Below are 23,658 nucleotides of genomic sequence, written 5' to 3'. Positions count from 1 at the left end.
GCTTTTCAAAATAGGGATAGCAAAAAGAAGAAAAATTTTTTTTCTTTAAGGCACTTATACACGACTATTTTTAAATGCTAAAATTATCCTTGGTATTTTAAATTGAACAACTCCAGCTTCTACAAATAGTCGTGTATACGTGATTAATTGAAAAAAAAATTATTTGTGTTATATTATGTAGGAATAATATGTCCTGGATTAATTCAAAGTAACATGCCAAGTTAAATAATAAATATCTTAACTTCTGATATGAGTTTAATTTTAAGATTAATATTTATTTAAATAAAACGATAAGATTGTTAAAAACTGTTCATCAATTCTTTTCAAAAAAATAAAAATAATATCTTCATTATTATAACGAGTGGGTAATTTAACTGTTTAAATAAGTTATTTGTGAAATCTAAATTCACCATCTATAAAACAGTTAATATATCCTTTTTCTCCATAAAGATTGTTAGAGATATTAAATGATAAAAAAAAAGTCGCTTTTATTTAAGAGTCTGAATATATCTACTGAATTTTTTTTTTTTTTGTGAGGTTTATTGTGTGTATAAATTTTTTGACTCCGAGAGAAAGTTACTGTTTTTATCAGAAAAATCACTATTTGATGTTAAGTTCACGATACATGAACATTTTGGGATTATAAATTTTGAACACTATGTGCTTTTCACATTTTGAAGTTTTAATAAGAAGGTAGAAAAGGTCTGCAAGGTCTTTCTGATAAAGTACTCAGTCACATAGAGAAATAAACAAGTGAAAACAAACAATTGACTGAGTTAATTTTTGAAATACCATGTATAGTGTTTATTACTTTGTCACGTTACATATACATACATGTCACACATATACATATAATTGATAAACCTATATAATACTATACAATTTGGGCATAATTTGCGCTCTCACGGGTAAACAGTGACGTTTACGAAAAAATGTTTCAAACAAAAGTTGTTTATTTTTTTTATAAGGAACATTTTTTACATTTAAACTTTTGTTCTATCTTTAATGGCTTACAAAATGGGTCCTACGGACCCAAGACCCATTGGACCTATGTTGCTCATTTACGAACTCGACCTCACTTTTTATGTCCTAAGAACGCTGTAAAAATTTTAGCCTGATATCATTTTTCGTTTTTAAGTAATCGTGATGACAGACGGACAGACAGACGACAGACAGACAGACAACCGGAAATGGACTAATTAGCTGATTTTATGAACAGCTATACCAAAATTATGTTCATAGCATCAGTATTTTTAAGCGTTACAAACTTGGGACTAAACTTACTATACCTTTGTATATTTCATATACATGGTATTAAAAGGTAGGATTTGCAGCGGGCAGGAGGTGGTTGTGATAACAATTCAAATATAAAGTTGATCAGCTAGTCAGCTTCTTTCTTCTTATTTAAAGGTATAGATTGTTGTTCATTAATTCAATTAATTTACTCGTGGTCTTGAAATTTTTCCAATAAGTAAAGTATATACATACAATCATATTTTAATTCCGAGTCAGCATCTAAAGATATCCCACACCGCTTGTTTTTCCTAAATTTCCAGCTATTTTTTAGAATATATATGAAAAATAAATTGCTTATTTAACATTTTCTATTATTTTATGTTTATCGTTAAACGACGTATACAACGTTATATGTTGTATAACAGTGACAATGTTTGTAAAAAAGGCTCGCCTATTTTAAAAGCAAACTTCTCGTTGGGAGTATAATTTTTTTGAGTCTGTATAAATTAACATAATTTTTTCTACAATATTAATTGATCTGTATACGTCAAGGAACCTCTGTATACATATTAAAACTTTTTTAAACTTTTTTTTTAAAACAATTTGACTCTATAAGGTGGGAAATATAAAGCTATTGGGAAATCATTTTGATATGCGATAACCAGTGCCTTTAAATAAAACTTAAATAACAGGTTTAAACTGGGTAACAGAAGGCGTTAAATAATTTTTAAGGATCCATATCTACTTACAATAATATTATTCCCCTTAATAATAGGCCCCTCTTTTAATGTCAAGTCATTTTATAAACCACTGCATTTTTTTAAGAATTAAGTCTGCATTTGACTGCCTGTTTGACGTCATAAGTGATTTTCATGGCAAGCCTTTTGTAAAAAATGCAATTTAAAAAAATCAGATGTTGACACTTCGTTGCACACTTGTGAGCCATTAAAATAGATCCGGGGTTACTCAAAATGGTTATTTCTACCAAATCCAAAATTTCGTCATTCCATCACCTACAGTTTTGAGTTACGTAGGATACAACTGTAGGTTGGTACGCAGAAAATAGTAAGAGTGGATTCGGGGATGCAAATTGGATAGTCTGATTCTAGATTTTGATGCGGTTTTCGCCCTCGTTTAAAAAATATTTTTGGAGATTTTTATGTAGGTATAGAAAATTTTAAATATTTAAGATTTAATAAAATTATCTGAATATTCTAAATCTACTGAGCTACTAAGTGAAACCCGTGTGTCTACTTGAGGGTTAATCGGACGCATACTTGGAAATGCCTAGTTGGGTGTCCGAGTTATGGGGGTGCCTAGTAATTGGGGGTGCCTGGCCACTAGTAAAAAAATAAATCCATCTATTCTACATGCATTTGAGATATAACATAATATCTTATGTTCAAACATATAGTTTAAGGGCTTTTTTTTTGCAATATATATTTTCTTCATCTATTATATAAAACTTTTATATCATTTTTTTCCGCCTTACTACCAACTAGAGAGAAAAAAAATTGATATTAGAGACAAAAAATAGAAAACAAACAAACATATTAAAAGAACACATAGAAAAAATATCATAATAGAATAAAAAATTATGTCTTTTATTCTAGTTTTTGCAAAGCAAACAAAAGATTTTTCTCTGCATTTGGGGAAAAAAATTCTCAGTATGGTTTAATATTGTAAGAATAAGGAATTTAATTGTAAACTGTTACATTGAAAATAATAGTCGATCTTTATTTTATAAAGAGTGGCACAAAAAAGGTATGAAATTATTTGCATATATTGTTGCCAATCTCTTCGGAGGCGTGGGTTCGTATCCCACCGCTGTCACCAATGTTACGGGACTGCCTTGGTTAAGGGTCCAGGGAAGATGCTGCCACCAAAAAATCTTAATATTTTATAAGGAAAGACTTTAAGAATCCTTGGGGATGAATATGAAGTCCAACAAAATAAACACTGATATACTGCTATTGATATTTCGTATGATTTTTATTAATTCGATGTGTTTGAAAATATTATATAAAGTTATCACTGGTAATGAAATTTGCTTGAGTGTTTTAACGATGTTACAATCGAATAATTATTGTATCTTCAAGTTGTATAATTACTGTATGAATTCTGAATATTCAGCTTGCTTTTAAATATAAAACTTTTAAGTCAAAATATTAAATATTGTGACGTAATATTTAAATATTAAATATTAATTTTGATGACCAGCTTAATGATCAGAACCATGCCAATATTTCAAATTAGGTTATTAAATTATTAAAATATTATTACTTAATAATAATATGATTGACTTATTGTGTTAGAACCGCGATTTTAAGGCTAACGTCGTCCAGGGCCTAACAATATAAGCAAAGGTAAAGATTGAAACATAAAGTTTACTTGTGACAATACGCATTCAAAATATTGCCTTTAAAAAATCCAATGAACAAGTAGAGGAACGTGGAGTTTGTTGAACAATTTTTAGAAAAATTTATATTTACATTCCCAAGTGGCCATTCTTTTATTTTGTCAAATGAAAAAATAATGATAAAAATCAAAACAAGGTAAAGTTGGTACATTTACAAATTATATTGGCAAAATATAACTCATTTTCTTTATCACTCAATATTTTGTCCACAAATGATTTTTGATATAAAACGTTTGCTTCTATATGAAAACTTTTTTATCCAATAAGTTCATTATTTACAAGAATAAAAATTGGAATAATCTACTTAAACTTATAAAGGTTCATAATAATAACTATTGGTAATCTGTTTGGTGATTTTTATAAAGATTTTGAGAGTTTTCTCAAAGAAAAAAAAAAAAGAAAATACATTAAATTTTTCAAAAGTAACTTTGATAACCCTATTATTTCGCCCTGTAAGCTCAGTTGGTTAAGGCGTAACCAACTCTGTCCTCGGTATGCTTAGGGTAGCGGGTTTGATTCCCGCCGTCACAACAAAATTAATTTAATGAATAGCTGTGATGGGCTGGTGTAGCCCATGGTATATGCATGAAGAAAGTGCACTCAGCCTCTGAAATTTAGGAACTGACAAATGAAATTATCAGCGGTGATAAAACACATATATGGTATGATATATGGTCCTTCGTGGACAGCCAATATTACCTTACCTAACCTAACTTTGATAAATTAAATTTTAGTTCATGAATATTCGTAAATGGTATGTTTAGGTTCGAATATTTTTTAATTATTTAAATGAAAGCGGCCAGAAAAGCTTTAGTATACCCTATACCTTATATAAAAAATATACCAGAGCATATTAAGTTTACAAGTTTGTAACGTTTAGAAACATTGATTCAACAAACAACAATTTGATGACTCAAAAACGAAAAGAGATATCGAGATGAAATTTTTTATGTTCAGGGCGTAGAAAATGACTTCGTAAACAAGCGAACTAGCTAATTTTATCATGCGCCCGTAGGATTCATTTTTTAAATAGTAACAGATAGAACAAGCACAAAGTTAATTTAACTCGTACCAATCAATTCTCAAGAAGTCAATTTATTGGTTTTATGTGTGGTGCAGCCAGAGAGAAGAAATTCGTACAATATGAATGTTACTAGAAAAGAAAAAAAAATGAACAGATTAACTTTATCTTCACAAAAACGTTTTTCATGAAACTAAGTATGGACTTGATAATCCATCAGTAGACAAAACACAAACAAACTTAAATGTCATAGAACCAAACCAACGTTGATGGTGGTTGATTTTACTTTATTATTATGTTTCTTATAAAGAATACTAGTAAAATAAACTATTGAAATTATTGAAAAACGGGAAAAAAAAGTTCCTATCCACATACTACTTAACCCGTCAGCTTTTTCTATCTTATAATTTTATCTATTTTCCCATTATGAATTTTTCAGATTTTTTTCAACCAATCTACAGTTTTTCTAAATATATTTTTTCAAGTACTTCAGAAATTATGAGAATTTTTCTCATCACGATAATAAAATATGTAAGCAAAAAAATATTAATTTCGGAAAGTTTTGAGCTTATTCATGTAATACTGTGTCAAAAAAATAAGGTGACATTTGAATTTAAACTGCGCGCGTTTGTTATGCATTATGAATTCCTTCCGCTCGGCCAAACAGTCAACAAGGAATATTATTTGAACGTTATGCATCATTTAAGTTACGCTATCCGCCTAAAAAGGCAGGAATTGCGGAATTGTGGAAAGACACTTCATGGTTTATACACCACGATAATGCACCATCCCATACTGCACCTATAATTCGTGATCATTTCCTAAAAAACTCAACCCATATCGGTCAGCAACCGCCGTATTTACCTGATCAGTCGCTGTGCGACTTCTGGCTGTTCAGCAAGCTCATAAACCGCTCCGGGGACACCGTTTTGATACGATAGAGGAGATTCAAGCCGCAGCGAAGACGGAACTGAAGGCAATCCCGGAAAGTGGCATAAGTGCATTCCATCGGGAGGGGATTACTTTGAAGGGGATGAAGTTGATTTGGAAGAATAAATAAAGAATTTTCAAAATAAATACAATGTCACCTTAATTTTTGGGCACATTAGTTTAAAATAAATCGTACTCAGTAAATTAAAAAGAACTTGTGATAGAAATTTGGTGAAATTACTTAAACTTATTTAACTATTTAGATTCTTGCTTTGCTATTGTATTTTCACTTTCGAATATAATTCGAAAATCATGTAATGAAACTATTTTTAATTAGCTAGTGCATTTAAAAATAAAAAATTATGTAGATGTTATGATTTACAAAATTAAAGAATATTTAACGTGCGAGATATTTAACACGTGTGCAAAATGCATGTGCAAAACGAAAAATATTCGAACCCCAAACATAATTTCATGCCGGTTAACAATATTCGTAGGTATATCTCACTGGTATGTCTCATGTCATAGATAAGTCAGTTTATTTGAACTCAATTTACATTTACAAGGAAAGCATTTTATATTACTGGCATTATACACTGTTGTTAAAAGGGTGTAAAACACCACACCATGAGTATCTATGTGTCATTATTATAAATTGTATTTTTTTGGGCTCTTTGTTTTTTTACTTTCCACATTTTCCATTAAAGTAAGTATGTATATATTTTCTTTTAATTATATTGTGAGTTTTCTTCTGTGCTAACTTTTAAACTACAAATTTAATGTTCCTTTTATGAGTTTTTTTTTTATTTTGTGTTTTTTTAATTTTATAATAATTAATACTATGTCTTAAATGCGAGGGAAGGAAAATTTAATTAAACAACAATATCTTATGTAGAAAATAGTTTAGCATATCTTATGAGAAAATAACTGTACTTTAAGTTCAAAAAGAGTTCAAACATATTTTAAAACAAGTGAATACAAACAATTGACTGAGTTGATTGTTGACATACCATGTATAGACTATACTCTAGATGTTTAGATACCTTATTGATTGCGCAATCGTTTTGTTTTTTTTAACGAACTAATAAGAATATCTCTCCTCCCCCTACTTAGTGGGTATAGTAATAAATAAACAAACACATACATAATGTATGTAGCATATATGTAGCGTATAAATTTAAAATATATACAATACGTACCTGTATACATACTATATAATGTTTCCAACCTAAGTTGGTGAATATCTCTAACGGTTTACAAGATTGGTCCTATTGATCCAAGATCTGGTCTTACGGATCCAAGGACTCTTTTGTTGCTCATTTAAGAACTCGACCTCACTTTTTACGTCCTGAGCACGCTATAAAAGTTTCAGCTTGATATCTCTTTTCATTTTTGAGTTATCGTGTCGCAGACGGATAGACAGACGGGCAGACAACCGAAAATGGACTAATTAGGTGATTTTATCAACACCTATACCAAAATTTTGTACGTACCATCCATATTTATAAGTGGTACAAACTTGAGAGTAAACTTAATACATCTTGATATAAATATAACAAACAAATGAAAAGAGATATAGTATTAATTAAATTAATTATATTAAATTTTTATAGCGTGTTCAAGACGTAAAAACTAATTTGAATAAAAATGGGTAAACGGTTAAGTATATAGAGTTAGGTAAAAGAAGCAATATTGTTTTATTGTTCTGAAGATGATTAACAAGTCGAAATATGCATAAACAAAATATTTTGATTGACAAAATCTTAAATAAAGTGGATTTTAAGCAAATAAAATGTGTTTAAGACAATATCTTAAACACATTTAAAATAAGATATTGTCTTCAAAACACGTTGCGAACATATTTCTAAACTATAATCTAAATTTTAATAAAACGTCAACGTTAAATAAAATCAGAAAGAAAGAAGTTACTCATTAATTAAATCATACCGTTACTTATGCCCCACCCTATAAAAGGGTAGCTGTTTATAAATGAAATAACCTTATAAAAACTAATCAAGCTACATTAAAACCATGACCTTTGTTGAGTAAAGTTTTGAATATGGTATCATTCTAGTCACGAGATACATTTATTTCTAGTAAACTAGATACTGATAGCTTCTATATATAGTTTACTAGGCATTACAGTGGTAGTTTTAGGTTGATATCTACTAAATAACCTTACAACCTTAAAATTCATACAATGTAAATTATCTGTTATAGTATTATAATATATTTTTTAATGAGTCTTATTGGGTGGCACCAATGAGCATAAACACTTTTTCGGTGACTCCTTGACATTTATTTTTGACAAACATTTACTTGAAAGAAGAACAGACAAACATTGAAAAGCATTTTGGAGAGAATTTTCTTACTATTGTTTACATCACAATGCTTTTGTAATTTCAAATTTCTTACACAAATTGAATATAAATATAGCAAAAAATATTTAATTTTGTTTTTCAATAAATGTATTTTAGAAGTAATGAGAAATTATCGTGGGATAAATGTCAAACAAACTTTTCGGAAAGAATATAGTAATTTTTTTCCCGTTATGATGTACTTCATTACATTTGAGGAATTAGCCCAGATCCTTTATCACCCCTTATCCGGAATTTACTTTCTAATGATCTATCAGGGTAAAATGATACCTCGTTGTTTTAAGTGAACCATTAAAACCATCTAGTATACTTCTCGTAGATGGCATCATCGTGATCAAATTACTCGTTCAACAAAGACTTATTGGTGATGTATTAAGCTATTTTGTGTTTAGTAGCAAAAATATAATTTTTACTGCTTATGATCTACGATAAGGCAAATGTCAACGTAAAATTTCTTTTTTTGTGTTAGTTTTCGCCGGCTGATTGCTGATTACTGTTTACTCTTGGCCTCTGTTGACTTTTAATGAACCCTCCATTTTAATAAAATTATAACACATTTTGATAGGCATATAATAAAATTTTATCTACGCCCGTGAGAAAAGAATTACTTTTCTCCCTCAGTATGCGTGGGAAAAATAGTTCATAACCGCCCTAGTGTGATAATGAATTCATTCACGCACTAGAGCGGTAATGAATTAAGTTACTGAATTCATTCAGTTAATTTTAAATAATAATTGGGTATTTGCATGATTTTTTTTCTTAAAATTAATTAAAAAGAATTATTAAATTAAATTAATTAAAAAGTTTGTCATGTGACAGTAACAAACAGCTGAGAAAAAAAAATTTTTTTTTTTTTGAAAAACTATAAAAACAACCATGATAAAAGCCATCAAAGTTTTGTTTTTATCTCATTCTAGCAAAACAGAATTTAACACGGAGTAGCTATGGTATTGGTACCCATATATAGCTATGCTATAGCATATGGCTGATAGACACACAGACGTCATAATTATTTTCGGATCTCTCTGTTTAATACCTGTCTTTAATCATATATCATCCGTATTTCTCGGCCAATTTAAATTTTAATTTCACTTTTTGCCAATTCACTTACGGTTTCAAGAAATGTTAAGAACTTCGAAAAATAAATTTCGTGTAAATACCCAATTATGGTTTATTTTCACATTTTAGAGGCGTAGATAAAGTTTTGTACAACATACGTGTGACAACACATAATTAACTAACTTCTGCGATTGTCCAACTCGTGCTACGCACTCCTTGTGGAAATATCTCAGGAAATATAAGTTAATAATGCTGTTATCTCATTAGTATGGTAAAAAACTATTATGATGCTTTTACTAACTATTAAGGTCAGTAAAAAAATCCCTTTTGAGAAATATTGAATAGTTCTAAAAATTTGAACAAATCAAAAGATATTATCATGCGAATATTGCACCACTTGAATAAAGAAACCAAAATTATTTCGACGTTAAAGATATCTCGGATAGTTTGGCTATAAATTACATTCTTTCTTAGGGGGATCATTATAGGACACCTTCCCGTTAAATTTTTAAGTATAAAAAGTTATTGCCTATGTTACTTTTTGTACTTCAAACACTCTATGGGCAAAAATCTTGTTAATCGGTTGTTCTATTTTGGTGTGAAAGAAAGACAAACAGATATTGGAAAATACCAATACCTATCATAAGAAGCTTTTGTTTAAGTTCACGTTCGTTACTGAAAGCATAAATATTCATAAAAAGAATTAAGTTTGAAATGAATTTTGCTCTATATCGGAAAAAATCAAATATTTTTTTAAAATTTGATTTTTTCAACCCTTCATAACTTGTGAACGAAGGGCGAACGAAAGCTAATTCAAACATTTTTGTGTTCAGAAACTTTATTTATCATCCCAACTCTGAGATAAATGGCTTTAAAACTGCAAGTTTACCATTTATTTTATTGGATTTCACTTTTTTGTAATGTTCAGTGTTTGCATATGGATTGAATAAAGATTGTGTGTGATACCCAGTAATCAATAAAATGAGACACGATCCCTCTTAGTATATTAACTATTTATTTACATTACGTGCTTTGTGGTTTTTCCAATATATTTATCATCAAACGTAATCGAAAACTTAAATGAAGACAGTTGCAAAAAATAAAAAATAAAATGTATTATTATTCGAAAAAGATACGATATTGTACAATATATTTATATAGACCACCATGATACGTGGTTTAAAATTTAAACAAGTTATCTGTCCTAACTACTCTGTGGTCGTACTTTTTGTCGTGTCTTATGTTTTTTAAATTAAAATTCTCATTTTTATGCGGTTCTTGGGATAAATAGTTTAAAATTTATTGGCTTTAAATTTTACTAACGATTGAATAATTTAATTCTTTTATTAGTATCATACAATTGACTTGTATTATATACGAGGTTAAACCATCATCATTTTTTTTATTCATTTGAAGAAAATACGCTTAAAGTTTATCGATAATTGTAGGTCAAAGTCGTGGACATAGACAAATGTCCTCTATTGCCCTTGATTACTTTTGGGCAAAGCATTTTTCCAAAGTTATTGTTTTCTTTCGATAAAAGAAAAAGGAAAGCTGGCGGTTTCCAAAAAAAAGGTTTAGCTGAAAAATGTCTGTTTTTTTTTAAGGAGAATCAACTTTATAATTTAAAGTATTATTTTATCTCTTGCCGTTTAGGATCTAAATTAACGGTTATTAACCGTTAAGATTCTGAAAAAGTCTAGAAATATTTCCCCGTTTCAATTTTATAGAACTCTGCCCCGTCAGAATCATTTGCACTTTTAGTATGTTTGTTAAAATATTTAATTATTTGAAAAACTAGACAAATTTTCGAAACAAAAATTTTAATTTACAATAAAAAAAATGCAAAAAGTATCTATAGTCCAAAAATGAATCAGCATTGATTTTTCAACAGGTTTAATTTTTTTATTTCTTATAATAAATACGGAGTCATATTTCGTTCTAAGCCATGAAAATGTTAAGAAAAAAGACAATTAATTTTTTCCCTTCAAAACAATAGAAAATGTTTTATCGTTCTTAACACAAAATTAAAAGCAAAAAATTCCCACCAGCATAAACAGTTAGTAATTTGTAAGCTGCGTTTATTTTAGACCGTGAGCCCACAATTAAACGAAAAATCCATGAACATTTTTGTCCGCCTTTTCAGAATTGATAAAGGTAAGTTTGGTTATAAATAATTTGAACTTTAAGTAGAGGTTCGAGTGATTACGAAATTTCGGACTTTCGTGTTTCCCAATGATTTTTTTTATCCGGCTGCGCGACGCAAAGGAGTAGTAATTTGTTTATCCTTCTAAATATGCATGTATGTATGTGTATTCCTATGTGACACAAATTGTGAGCCGATTTTGCGAGGATTACTGAAGATATGACAGTAAAGAAAATCCAATATGGAGAAAATTTTACTCCATATTGTGGAAAAGAAGCGGAGTATTTGCTGACGCTTTTGATCTCTGCGCGCCACAAAATGCCAAACATACATACACAGGCTTAAAATGTTGAGGAACGGTAAGTGGGGTTTCATTGTAAAGGTATTGAAAATTCTAATAAAAATAAAAACCGAAAATAAAAAGTCTACAGCGACTTTAACATTGTTGGAAAGATTTAAATCGGTCCTGATTTTCATGGGTCTCGATTGTTAAAGTCGCTATGTCAACTACTGGACTTGTTTCCTTCTTTTCGGTTTTTATTTAACGCAGTTGGGGTTTTGAATTTTTTAAATTATTTTTTTTATTTGTCTGCTATATACGGTAAAAAAAAGTCAATAACTTCTTTTTAACCGGCCATACTCTCCACAAATCGGCCCAAGATTAAAAATTGAAATTTCTTAATAATATTTCGCTTAATTATTGGCTCACAGTTTATCGAGTATTCATTTCTTTATAAAACAATACATACATAATATAATGCAAGGCAATCGTTGGTGTTGAAATTTTTTTATTTTTTTTATTTTCTTTAAATAAAATAATAAGTGATAAAAAATATTGTTTACAATGAACAACAACAACACAACACATAGCAGCAGCAAAAAAAGTGTAAATAAAAAGCTTTTCAACAAATAATTTATATCCGGCTATTATAACCTTGTGGTCCCTACAAAAGCTCTGTATTTTATATATGTACACTCATTTTAAACAGAAAATATTACTAAAGAAAAAAATCGTTAAAAATTTTTCAAGTAACTTCCATATATAACAGCAAGCGTAGCGCAACATTCTAGTGGGACTAAATTTTAAAAATGTTACTTCTTATTTAATTATTTAATCGATTAATTTCAATATTTTTAAATATGTCTAAATATTATAGAACATAAAATTGTAAGAATTAAGGAACTTTTGATTTAAATAGAATATTTGTATCACTTACGTCCATTTCTTACTTATTTAAAAAGCCCTTTACCTATTTAAGAGTACCTACGATGTAAAATCTAAAATAAAATTAATATTATTTTTAATTGAATTTTTATAATTTTTTAATCGGTTGAGCTCATTACACAAATAAAGCTTAAATCCTCTATTCAACGAACTCTTAAATGAAATAAAAAATCACATCACTTAAGTGAAAAAAATGCATTAATAAAAGCTAATTACAGTTGAAAAAAATGCTTCAATAAAAGCTAATTACGGTGGCGCGGACTTTGTATTTTAAGTCAATTGTGAAATGTTAAAAAATGATGTAAAAAAAAAGAGTGTATTGTAAAAAACCCGGGGTACTAAATTTCAATTATTGTTAATATTTTAAGTGCCCCCAGGGTGGCACTTAAGTTAAATCCAGCTCTGGCCATTGGTGTTTATTGGCAAAAGTATCCTATAACCGTCAATATCAATACGTTTGCGGGAACTCTCAAGCCGGAAAGTCTTTCTAAAATTCCATAATCTGACGGATCCTTTACGCAAAAATCTGCCACAATCTGTTAGAATTTAATATGGAAGTTAAAAGTAAAATCTTTATATTTCCTATATAAATACATGGCTCCTATTCGCTTCGATAAAATTATTACAACGTACACGAAAATGAAGCCATAGAATTGCTTTAGCTATGTGTATAAGGTACATGGTATGTTTACTTGTATTACGATGCTAGTGATGGGACGAATATTCGCACATTGTTTTACATTCGCGTTCGCATTTATTCTGTGCCTATTCGTTTAGCCTGTCTAGCCTGTTTTCCTAAGCGGTACAATTTTAGTTCGTGAGTATATTTTTCTTTAGAAACCAACATAAAAAGCTTGAAAATGAGAGGTAAATCACGAAATTTGATAAAAAAATGAGGAAAATAAGGTTAGAATTTGCGAGCGCTTTCTTTTGAAAGTTAAACATTCGCATTCGCATTCACTAATGTTGGAAATAAACATTCACATTCGCATTCGCGAATGTACAAAATTCAGCATTCGTCCCATCACTATACGATACACACGAAAAATATTATTAGTAAATAGGAACGAGCGAGGGTTGTACCATATTAATGTTTCCTTAATGATAACACACAATATATACCACCACTGTTAGACTCTGGATTTTATGACAAAAGTATTTATTTTATAAGGTGGACCATAATTAATTCTTTCCATGAATCTCTTTAATACGTTTTAATAAAGCCTTTATAATACTACACAACATACACAAATAGATAAAAATACAAAATTCTTTAAGAGTGTAACGTCATTATAGACATCTCAAAGCGTATAAAATCATAATATTTCCATTTTGATTTTCGAAGAAATCATTAGAACTATCACCAACATATAGCACTCAAAAAGAATCATAAAATATATATCAAATTAAAAATTTGAATACTTTGAAGGTGATTTTGCAAATACGTCTATGAATGATAGAGTTGAGTGTGAAAAAATTGAGAACCACATTTTTTCAATTGATTCTTATTCAGAAAAGCTTATAAATTAGTATTCCGAATGTTAGAATGCATTAACCCTATTGGTACAATTTTTGGGTTTCCCTCTCCCTTCACGGAAATATTTCAATTTCAATTTTTTTAACCAAATAAAAAGGTTCTTTGGGAATTTAACGTTTAAAAGGCATGATTTTTTTCCACTTCGCCAACAGTTTAATGTTTGGAAAATTCTAGAAAGGTTATTATCAAAACTCAAAATTAATGACAGTAAATTAAATTTGTTGAACTTTTCAAAATCAATAAATCATCTTTGAACATATTTTATAAAATTCTGAAAAGTAATTACCAATTCTTGATTCTGAAGACTCAATTTTCAATAGAGTATTATCGTTAGTCAAAAATAAAACATGAAATTTGAAAAAGTTAAAATTTATGTAAAAATATACTTAAATATTCTGATTTCAAGTCATAAAAGCACATTTTCTTTTAAAATATTTAAATGAAAAATCCTAATTTTTAAACTGTATATCACGTGACCTAAAACGCGGGTAAACCCTGCTGTGATGCCATAGCGGTATGAGTCATAGACCACCAGTTAGTTCAGTGTAGACAGCTGAGTATAATATATACATAGATAATAAGTATTTATATTTATTATAATCAGATGTCTATGAATATTATTTCGTATAGTAATACCCATATTACGTCATCAAATTGGATACCCGCGTTTTTGACAGTTTATAAATGGTTTAAAACTTAAGTTTTTGGCAAGAAAGCGTGTATATTTTTCCGAAATAAATTTTTGGTGGATTTTAATTAGCAAAATCAATAGAGATAGTTTAAAGTAAGTACAATGCAATTTTTATGTTATGTCATAATAAATGTCCTGATCGAACCAAATTTAATTCACGCATATATTATTGACTACCAACTAAGAAGTATGTCATTTCTAAACTAATATTACAATTAATTCATACAATAAAAACTAAAAGTAGCTATAAAATTAAATCAAACAAGTGTTTGACTTCTAAAGTTATTACCTTATATTTTGAGAAAAATATCTTGTAACTAAAAAGCACGACTTTTTCAATAGCCGCTTGTTTTTTTCTTGTAGAACTACTTTAGTATTACGCCTTCGCAAATTTTTAACAAATAATTCGAAAAACTGTACACTATCTTTTTTTCTACTCGCTGCGCATAGAGAGAGAGGCGTATAAAGAAGTAAAAATCTAATTATTTCATTATGTACCCAATTCACAACAAAATCGAACTACATTAACATAAAATAGACTTTATGAACAGCGTTTATATGTAATAATTAAAGACGATAATAAAATAAAATAGACTGTTAAGTTTCATTAGGCAAACGATTCAGGAGTTAGTATTTAGTAAGTAGGTTTCCTATAGGATAAAACATCAGTGAACATTATTATCATCAAACCCTTTCATTCAGATTCCTATGTGCGTTGGTTGTATCTAGGTATAAAGACTAAACAAAATAACAAAACAGATTCCCACGTACACAGACAGAATCTTTATCCTATCCCTTATTTCAATTGTTTCATTTCTATGTATATTTTAGGTATTCTTATAATTCAAAAAAGCCCTTTTGGGTATACTTATATCTAGAAAATTTATCATACTTTTGGATAATAGTTAAAATATTATAATTTAAATAATAGGATTTTAATATGAATACAAAATTTTGGTACATACATAGTTTCGTCGATTTTATAAACAAATCTTATTATAATTATTTTATATGAGATTAGAAAATTTTTAACGCACAACTTTAAACAACGCTTCATTAATACTGTAAAGTTTACAGAGAACAAAAGGGGACAGTCTTTTTAAAAATACTCCTGTATATTGATAAAATTATAATTTAGTCTAAAACTAATTTGATAATTTTGAAGAAATTGTTGTACAATTTTCCTAATCAACCTCTGCCACGTAAGACAGGTGCGTAGCAAAAAAATGGATCTTTGGCAGGACTCTGATCTGGATGATACTCACGAATGTGAAAAGTTATTGCTTTCTCTGATAATTTTCATTTTGCTATGCAAATTGGACGTCGTTTATACTATCGATGAAGTATGCAAAATTGAAACACAACTTATGATTGGCTTTCGGATTTTCACATAATTTAGGGTGAGACAGAATAGTAAGCAAAAATTATAAAGTTTTCGTTCCTTTTTCGAATTTGTTTTAAATTGGAGAAAAATAAATAAATATAAACAATTGACACAGTTTGTTGTTGAAATACCCGGTATAGACATCATATTTATGGCGGCCATTAGTTTACGAATATTTCAAAAATATCTAAGTATATTTTTTATTTACCTTTTTTCCGTTTTTCAAAAATCTTTCACCAGACTCTCTAGTTAAAGCTACAAGTTTTCAACTGTCTATCTTTTATAGTTTTAGAGAAAATGGAAACCGAAATTTTGCCCAAATTTACACCCTAAAGAATAAACAATGTTTGTTGTTTACGAAAAAGTATTTTTTACATTTTAACTTTTTTTTTATCTCTAACGTTTTACAAACCCCAATTGACCTATGTTTCTCATTTACGAACTTAAACTCACTTACTCTTTTCGACCTTGATATCTCTTTTCGATTATGAGTTACCGTGAAGAAAAGCAGACATGCGGACGGACGGACAAAGGGAAAAGAGCTAATTAGATGATTTTATGAACACCCTTACTAAAATTTTGTTCGTATCATCAATACTTCTAAGCGTTACTAACTTACTAACTTGGGACAAAATTTAATAGACCTTGATATAAATTTCATATAAACAGGGATATAACAATTTTATATCGTTATATTTCGAAACAAAGAGTTTAGAGCGAATACAAAAAAAAGATAGATATAGATTGTTTCACCAAATGCATAAGAGTTTACATGACTGTAATTGATGTTGCCCATACTGTCTAAGAATAGTAAAAGTCTGAGAACACTCAAGAAACCTTTTCAAATTTGTTAATTCAACCAATACTTATGACATAATAAGGAAATTTTTTTATGAAATCGTGATAACGAAAAAACTGGCTCCTATCCAAACAGACTTTTTAATAAAAATAACAATAACTTTAGTTTATCTAATTTAGTTTTAGTATACACAATTATCATTTTTTATTGTATGATTATAATTATTATAATCTAAAACTGTACCCCCTTAAATATATGCCTAAACAGAGAAGCCAACACACTGTATAGATAGGGACTACCAACACAGAAAATCAAACAGAAAATATTAAAATTCCTTGGATTTTATTATTTAATCAAACGGTAACCGGAAAAAGAAAATATTAAAATTCCTTGGATTTTATTATTAAATCAAACGGTAGAAATAGACCAGGAAAAAAGGACCGAAAATTTTATAGACCCCGAATATTGTTGTAATTACGAGTGGGATGAATTTAGTCTGCAACTACAGAGGAATTTGTTGGGTTCTGCAGCCCTTACGAAAATGGGACAATATGAAATTTTTTCCGAGTTTATTTTTTCCTAAATCCTACTCAAACAACTAAAAGATCAAATTGTATAATGATTTAACAATTTCGCTCGTTCAACTCTCAACCCCGTATAAATCATTCGTTCGGACAATAAGACGAAATGTGTTGACAATTGCAATTTTTTGATTGTCAATCAACGGATATTCCCCATATTGTTAAATGTCAGATTTTCTGTTTAAATTTTATTCTGTTAGAATCCCAAAAAAAAACGGATATTCAGCAATCTGAAGCTTGTGGATATAACCAAAATCTTGCTGGGTCCGTGATGTATAGAATTTGATTTCGAAATAAACTCTAGGATATATCGAAATAAATTTCGATTTTTGCCCCAATTTCCCAGATCAGTTTTAAGTATTTTTGAAATACGTACTTTCGACTACCAAGTAGTCATCATCAGTAAGAATTAGCTAGTGATTACTCTTATTATGAATGTTACTCTTTCCTAATTTGGTGCAATCCGCCACAAAAACTGATCTGGGAAATTGGGGTAAAAATAGAATTTATTTACGTTGAATATTTTCAATTTTATAAATGAAATGCAAAATGATGAAATATGTAACTAATCCTTACGTTAGGTTAGGTTATATTGGCTGTCCACGAAAGATACACTTAGGCTATAGAGGCCATTTTTAACCATATATGTGTTTTACCACCTTTTCTGCTGATTATTTCATTTATCAGCTCCTAAATTATTTTCAGAGGCTGAGCTTGCACTTCCTTCATGCTTTTTTGTTGTGGCGGCGGAGATCGCACCCGCTATTCCAGGCATAGCAAGCTGAGATATAGGGTTGACAATAATTAATCCTCAGTAAATCAAAATTTGCTCATCTATTGTAAGTACCACAGGCTTTAGATGTGAATTTTATGTCAAAAAACCTCTCCCTCAAATTAAAATCTCCGTTATATTTCAAACACAAAAAAAGTATTATTTAATTATAACGCTAGCAGCTGTTGTGTGAAAATTTCATCTTGCCAAAGCCATTATAAAATGTCTACTGCAAATAATGCTTGATATTGTGCTTGTACTGGACATACGGTGAAAGAATTGAGCCAAATCACAGACTGACCATTTTTTTTTCTCCTTTTTTTCATTTATTTCCAGATATAGATACAATTTATAAGTGTGATTGCATGCAATACCTATAGTTTTCCTCTTTTGACCTAGTTATTACTTATATAAAACACATTAAATTTTAAAATTTATTACAATTGGTTGTCAAATAATTTTATTGCTATATAAAACTGTAGCCAACATCCAGCATCTCCACCCACATTTGTTCTCATAGCTCACAATGTATGTAGGTAGATATGCATATTAAATACGATTACAATTCTATGAGACACTGAGGCAGATTTAAATTTTATAATAATAGGAATAAAATTTATACAATTTGTTTTAGAACTAGTCGTATACCCGGTGTTTATTTTAAACATATTTTGATTTTGATGTGAAACATTTATTGCGGCGAGTCAAACCGGCTGATGGCTTGGCAATTCTTGGCCTTTCTTCAACAAATCGCAACGAATGTATGTTAAATATTTAAAAATATATTATCAATATTCAACATATTTTGGATGACATACTTATTTTTTTTATTTCAGCCATCCTGGCATGCACATTTTCTATTAAGAAATAGTTTTGATGATTCACTGCTTCTAGATGTCTACGGCTCAATAATTTTATTAACTTTGGTTGAAAGAAAAATTGAAGGTAAATCTTATCTTTTCAGTAACTTCTTATACCATTGTTTACCCGTGGGGGGTGCAAATTAGGACAGTGCTTTGGTGTACATTTCCCTCAAAACTATAAAAGCTAGGTTGTTACAGCTAACTTCATATAGGTTGGTACAGTAAGCTTCAACTAGCCGTCTTACACAAGATTGAACAGCTTCGAAAACTAAAAAAATCACCGAAAGACCGTCATATTTGTGTTGGTTTTTTTAAACTTTTCTAATATATTAAAAATAATGCAAGCATTGATATTCAACACTTTCTATACAGGGCATTTCAACAACTAACTCAGTCAATCGTTTGTTTTCAATTACTTGATATTGCAATTCATTTTTGAAAAATTTAACTGGAAACATTTTATTAAACCACTCTGTATAGAAATTATATACCTGTATGTATCTATTTAGTGTATACATTAATATGCAGGATATAGCCTATGGCATTTGATCCCACGTAATTTCTGACAATTTTATCCAGCGGTAAATTATTTAATGTAAATATGTTTGAATTTCCAAGAATTTTGTGTTACACCATGATCTACAAACTTCAAATAATAAAACTTATCAAGAAACCCCCCCCCCCTGAGTCTCTTTAGATGAAGCTTTATAACTTTCAATTTACTAGAATTCGAGATTAAATTTTGTATACATATATCTCGTAGTATGATCAAATCTTGCCAATATATCAAAGTGACCGACTTACGCGAAAATTTTAAAATGAGTACTACTTACACCCAAACATAATTCTCAGTATTTTATAGAGTTAATCTTTTAACAATTAGAATAGATTCCGTTATCTGATATAAGAAGTCTATGGCAACAGCTACAGAACTATGGCAGCAGCTTTTATGCTTCCATATTTCTTAAACTTGCTTCGCTGTATATCTCGGTAACCAATGAGCTTAACTAAAATAATTGAGGGTCCAATTTTTACTTGAAATCAAACTTTCCATTTATTTGTTTATAACACAACTCGCCATATTCTTCCATTTGAAAAGGTAAAAAAAAAGATTGCGGTCGTGGGGTCTCCGTTAGGAACAAAGTTCCTTTCGAAGCTGTACAAAAACAAAAATAAACGTTAAATAAATACATATCGGTAATATGTTTTTGATTGCTCATTTAAATAAAGTTATTAACTAATTAGTTACTATAATTTAATAAATAATTAACGTTAATTTATTGATGTTCGCCTGACAGGTAACAGAATAGTAATAGATTATTTGGTTAGTGTCAAGTAGGCAGTGATCCCAGACGCATATAATTATAGTTCACGAATTTTGTCACTTTTGTAGGTACTATGTATTTATATCCAAAACTAGTTATGCATATGTATCCATGACTAGTTTTGGATGTAAATAGTACAAAAATGCAAAATTCGTGTACTATAATAAATAAAAATAATATAAAAAGTAGGTGAACATATAGTGGTTTCCATGGATGTGGCACACACACACACGCACAAACAAATAAAGCATATTCACAATGTTACGTGACGGTCGCTGTCAATTTGCTCACCATGGCAGACCGCGTTATAGAACTTCGTTCAAAAACTTTGCAGATGGCTAAGATTTTTTCTACTCACTTTAAGAATATTTTGGTTACCTAATTGTTATTATTACCTAAACAGCTAATGAAACAGTTCCAGCCCGTTTATAAAATATCAGATCGAACTTTTTTATCAATGAGAGCAAATGTAAACGTCAAAATTAATTTTTGGTCTTACATATTGCACGACGAAGCTTTAAAACATTTTCACTGGAAGTGGCTCTAATCCAAGATCTACTAGGTTCTACTTTATGAAAAGCTTCTTGGGCCATAACAAAAATGTGTTAATAATAACAATACCTATCCGGCATATTAATTATATGTACAACTTAACTTTGTAGCTTTCTTTAAAATAAATAAATTAATATAAAGTGAATGGTTATGTTGTAAGTTTCTCGTATAAAAGAGCTTTCGAGCATAAACAAGATCTGTTTTACATATTTTTCTTGTTACACGTCATCTTATATTTAAAATTTTTAGAATATATTTTAATAAATTATCTTATATTTTAAAATTATTCAAAAGACAAATGATTCAAAAGTTTAGATTTTAGCTATGACTTAAACAAGTAGAGTTCCGAATAGCCTTAGTGCCACACAACTATTGTATGATTTTTATACTCTGAATGTATGAAATATATATCGCGGTACAGTAACTTTCGTCTGAAGTTTATAACGCTTAAAAATATTGATGATACGAACCAAATTTTGGTATAAGTGTTCACAAAATCATATTATTAGTCCATTTACTTTTTTTCGCCTGTCTGTGAACACGATAACTCAAAAACAAAAACAGATATCTAGCTGAAATTTTGCTAGTTTTTTAAGCTATTCTAATTTATTAAATAATCCACCCAGAAATTAATTCATTCTTGTATAAATGAGTTCCAAATCTTTTATAAATGAGTCCCAAGGGCAAGTTTAGACTTGTGGTTGATGAATTTTTTGTACCTTATTTTCAACTTTGATGATGAATTTTATGAATGAACTCCATGAATGTAGATGAAAAATAAGAATAAAATTATTCGATATTTACCTCGGTTTTCCAAATATCGAAAGCTAAATAATTAAACAAAATTTTAAATTTTCGAAATTTTGAAAATTATTCCAGATATCGAAAATTTTTATTCATTCTTACTTTTTGTCTTATATTGTCCAGTTATAACAAAATTCACCATCCAAATTGAAAAATATATTTTTTTAATTTTTGTCCTCACTTCCGTGCTCATATATCCTGAATTAATCGGGCACAACGAGTTTTTTTGTTTTAAATTTTTTATTAAGGTTTTTAATTTCTACGGACTAGTTTTGGAGAAATCTATGGAAACATATCATCCATCAATCGCATACGTATTCCCATAAGACCAATGTTAAATATACCTACTTTGTAAGTAATTTATTTATTTAAATAAACGGGAAACCCTCCCTAAAATTTTCAGGATTGATTTAGACTTAAGCCAACATCATATAAAAAAAATCAAACCTTTTATCCAACATTGTCCTGGCGCTCGTACATTCTTAAGTAATATTGATATGCTGATCTACTATTTATAAAGCTGAATTAAAGATTGAATAGAAAATAAAATCTATCAAATTCAATAATTTAAGTTGGCTTTAACAAATTCAGGACTTACCCGTCCTTCTTTATGTCGCATTTCTTGTCTCCGTGGTACACCATATTCTTGATCCGCATAAACTAAATTCCGTACAGAGCCAACAAAACGCGGTTCAAATATTACACTCGGTAACGCTAACAATGTTAACTTATTATTATATAACGCGGGCATACCACCAATAAACACATCAGAATTTGTTAAAAATCGTCCAAATTGAAATTCTTTACCACGTGATGTTTTGCTCTGGGTAATTCCATCCACAGTTAGTAATGTATGTTCAGTTTGACGTTGAACACTTACTTTATGCCAATGTCCATCACTTAAGTCACGTCCCACGGTAATAATTTGTGCACCTCCACCTAAATTATATCGTAATCGTAATGCACCTTCAACTAATTTGATTTCAAAGAAATCATAAGTCCCCCCATCATCGGTATATAACAGTAAACCGTTCGGTTGTTCTGTTTTGAATTCGAATTCTAAGGAACCATTATATCCACCACCCCATTTCCGAAATTGAGCATATGAATTTGGGGAATCGTCCAAAATAAATGAATGACAATAATTTACAAAACAAATGTCAATTGTTATAAAAATTAACAGAAAATTTATAGTAAAGGATTGATTCGAATACATGATGCTTGATTTTGTTGGAAAAATTCGATCACAAAAACAACTAATACTGAAAATTTATCACCATTTTATAACATTTTTCACAAAAATTTTCACAAATTTTAAATTTCCTGAAGATTGTAAAATTAAGGATTGTTTGAACATTTCCATGAAAAATTTTCTCAATATAAATTAAAAAACACAAGTTTAAACAAACAAGAAAATGTATAAAAAAATCACAACAATTTATTTATTTATGAAATTGAAAATTCAGTAAAAAGAGGTTATTTTCCTGGAATATTTTATAAACGTCAACCATCTTGGTTTATCTGTATACAAAAACTATTGCAGAAATATTTTCGAAAAGTGTTTTTCCACACATATGAACACGAAATAATAAATTTTCACTGAACCGTACACATGAAATATTATAAATTTATTTTAACACAATTTTTTTATATTTTCATTTTATCGAATAAATGAATATTTTCTCTCTCTGGTTGGTTGATATAAGTACGCTCTAAAATGTATATTATTGTGCGTGAACTATATGAAAACTCCAGGCGACTGAAGGGTGAATTTTCGTTGGTGTCATGACCTCGTACGCTTGCGTTATTAAATTCAATTGCAAAGCGCATGTGTGAATATTTTGTAAAATTGTCGTGTTTGCTGCAGAAAAAATTTATATACATCTTTTATCGTATGAAGTTTTTTATAAAAATTTACTTATGTTTTTTATGATTT

At 29.2% G+C, this 23,658-nt stretch overlaps 1 protein-coding gene across 2 annotated transcripts in view; it reads right to left on the bottom strand.

The window, feature by feature from the left end:
- Positions 1-22,788, bottom strand: part of LOC123291979 (neurexin-1) — a 357,550-nt gene extending 334,762 nt beyond the window's left edge. Inside the window, exon 1 of one of the 2 annotated variants that reach the window (XM_044872472.1) lies at positions 22,321-22,788. In XM_044872472.1, the coding sequence (XP_044728407.1) occupies positions 22,321-22,473 (153 nt within the window). In that variant the 5' untranslated portion in view covers positions 22,474-22,788. The remainder of the gene's footprint in view (positions 1-22,320) is intronic. The other variant, XM_044872471.1, reaches the window with a different exon arrangement.
- Positions 22,789-23,658: the final 870 nt, after the last annotated feature.

The sequence above is a fragment of the Chrysoperla carnea genome, chromosome 2, assembly GCF_905475395.1.
Source record: "Chrysoperla carnea chromosome 2, inChrCarn1.1, whole genome shotgun sequence".
Lineage (NCBI taxonomy): Eukaryota > Metazoa > Arthropoda > Insecta > Neuroptera > Chrysopidae > Chrysoperla > Chrysoperla carnea.
Note: the sequence above shows the minus strand (reverse complement) of the source record. Positions and strands in the feature narration are given on the sequence as shown.